This window comes from Plasmopara halstedii (assembly GCF_900000015.1).
Source record: "Plasmopara halstedii genome assembly, contig: Scaffold_1583, whole genome shotgun sequence".
Classification (NCBI taxonomy): Eukaryota; Oomycota; class Peronosporomycetes; order Peronosporales; family Peronosporaceae; genus Plasmopara; species Plasmopara halstedii.
Genome location: NW_020188494.1, coordinates 663,248 through 664,430, shown reverse-complemented (window position 1 = coordinate 664,430; position 1,183 = coordinate 663,248). Strand labels below are relative to the sequence as shown.

At 49.3% G+C, this 1,183-nt stretch overlaps 1 protein-coding gene across 1 annotated transcript; it reads right to left on the bottom strand.

Moving 5' to 3' along the window:
- Window positions 1-462: 462 nt before the first annotated feature.
- Window positions 463-741, bottom strand: PHALS_01720 (uncharacterized protein; the record flags this gene model as incomplete). Its single annotated transcript, XM_024716166.1, has 2 exons — window positions 463-637; window positions 722-741. 2 exons carry the CDS (start codon window positions 739-741, stop codon window positions 463-465), a joined length of 195 nt encoding a protein of 64 aa, XP_024581792.1.
- Window positions 742-1,183: the final 442 nt, after the last annotated feature.

Below are 1,183 nucleotides of genomic sequence, written 5' to 3'. Positions count from 1 at the left end.
ATTAATACGCGCGAATCCGTGGAATTTTCGGCTATAAAACCCCGTGTCCGCGCCAGCTACAAAATGGCGAAGAACTAAGTCGACGATTTATCAGCCAAAAGCTCAAGCACATTGACAGAAGCGCCAACCAGCACGCGAACCACCTGGCCAACCAGCACGCTGACCACCTAGCCAACTAGAGGTTCAAAGCTCGCCAAACAAACATCATCTGTTTCGAACAAGGCGCCGACAGCGCTGGCTGTTGCACTCTTGCGACCTTCATCCTGCCATCCCTATCGCTCCAAGTACTGTATACCGCCGAAAAAATGGAAGTTGGCGAACTGGACGTAAATGTTGGCTCAGCTGGCCAAAATTGGGGAGAGGAGACGAAAAAGCCAATGCAGCTCAGGACACCGACGAATAAGGTTTCCTGAGCACACGTTTAGTCCCGACTGTGTACCGACCTGTTGGTGCCGCCTCAAACTACGCAGGCTGAAGGACGCAAATGGAGAAGCCTCCTCCACAATCGACTATAGGATCGCGACCACATTGAAAGACCGTATCCCTGACACTGACCTCTCGGAACGTCAATGCATCATCGGCGTGCCCACGTCCCAATTGTACACAGCACTCGTGCCATTCTGTATACGCCAGCAACCTGAAGAGATATCAACCGAAAAAGAACTGGTCCTCCAAAAGCCAAGAACGACGACCTCGTCGCTCGACTTAGAAAGCAGTGTACCATGTGATGTAGACGACCATGTTGCTGATCAGAGAATTCCCAAACGTTCATCCAAAGAGCGCCTGCAGCGGGGCTACCGTAGCTCTTTGCTTAGAGTAAGCTTACTAGTGTATGTTCCATATTAGAACGAGTACGAGTATAGCGCTGCCCCAAGGGTTCTCAGAAAACCGAACCTATGGGGCAGTGGAATGCTGTTCACTTCAGAACCGGGAGGTCAAGGGTTCAATTCCCGGGCCGGAAAGAGCGGGGTTGCAGTGTAATGAATTAGACTCTACAGCACGCGCTTGACATGGCTTATACGACTTCTAAAAAGTGGTGACGTTCTGAATATTTTTCCAGGAGTACCCAAAACCTAAATCCAAGGCAAATATAGTCTTCCGTCCAAAACCAAATTGTATTTCTGCGCCAAAGCCGCCTATATTTGAATCTTAAGTTTTCCATTTTGTAGTAAAACTCAATGGA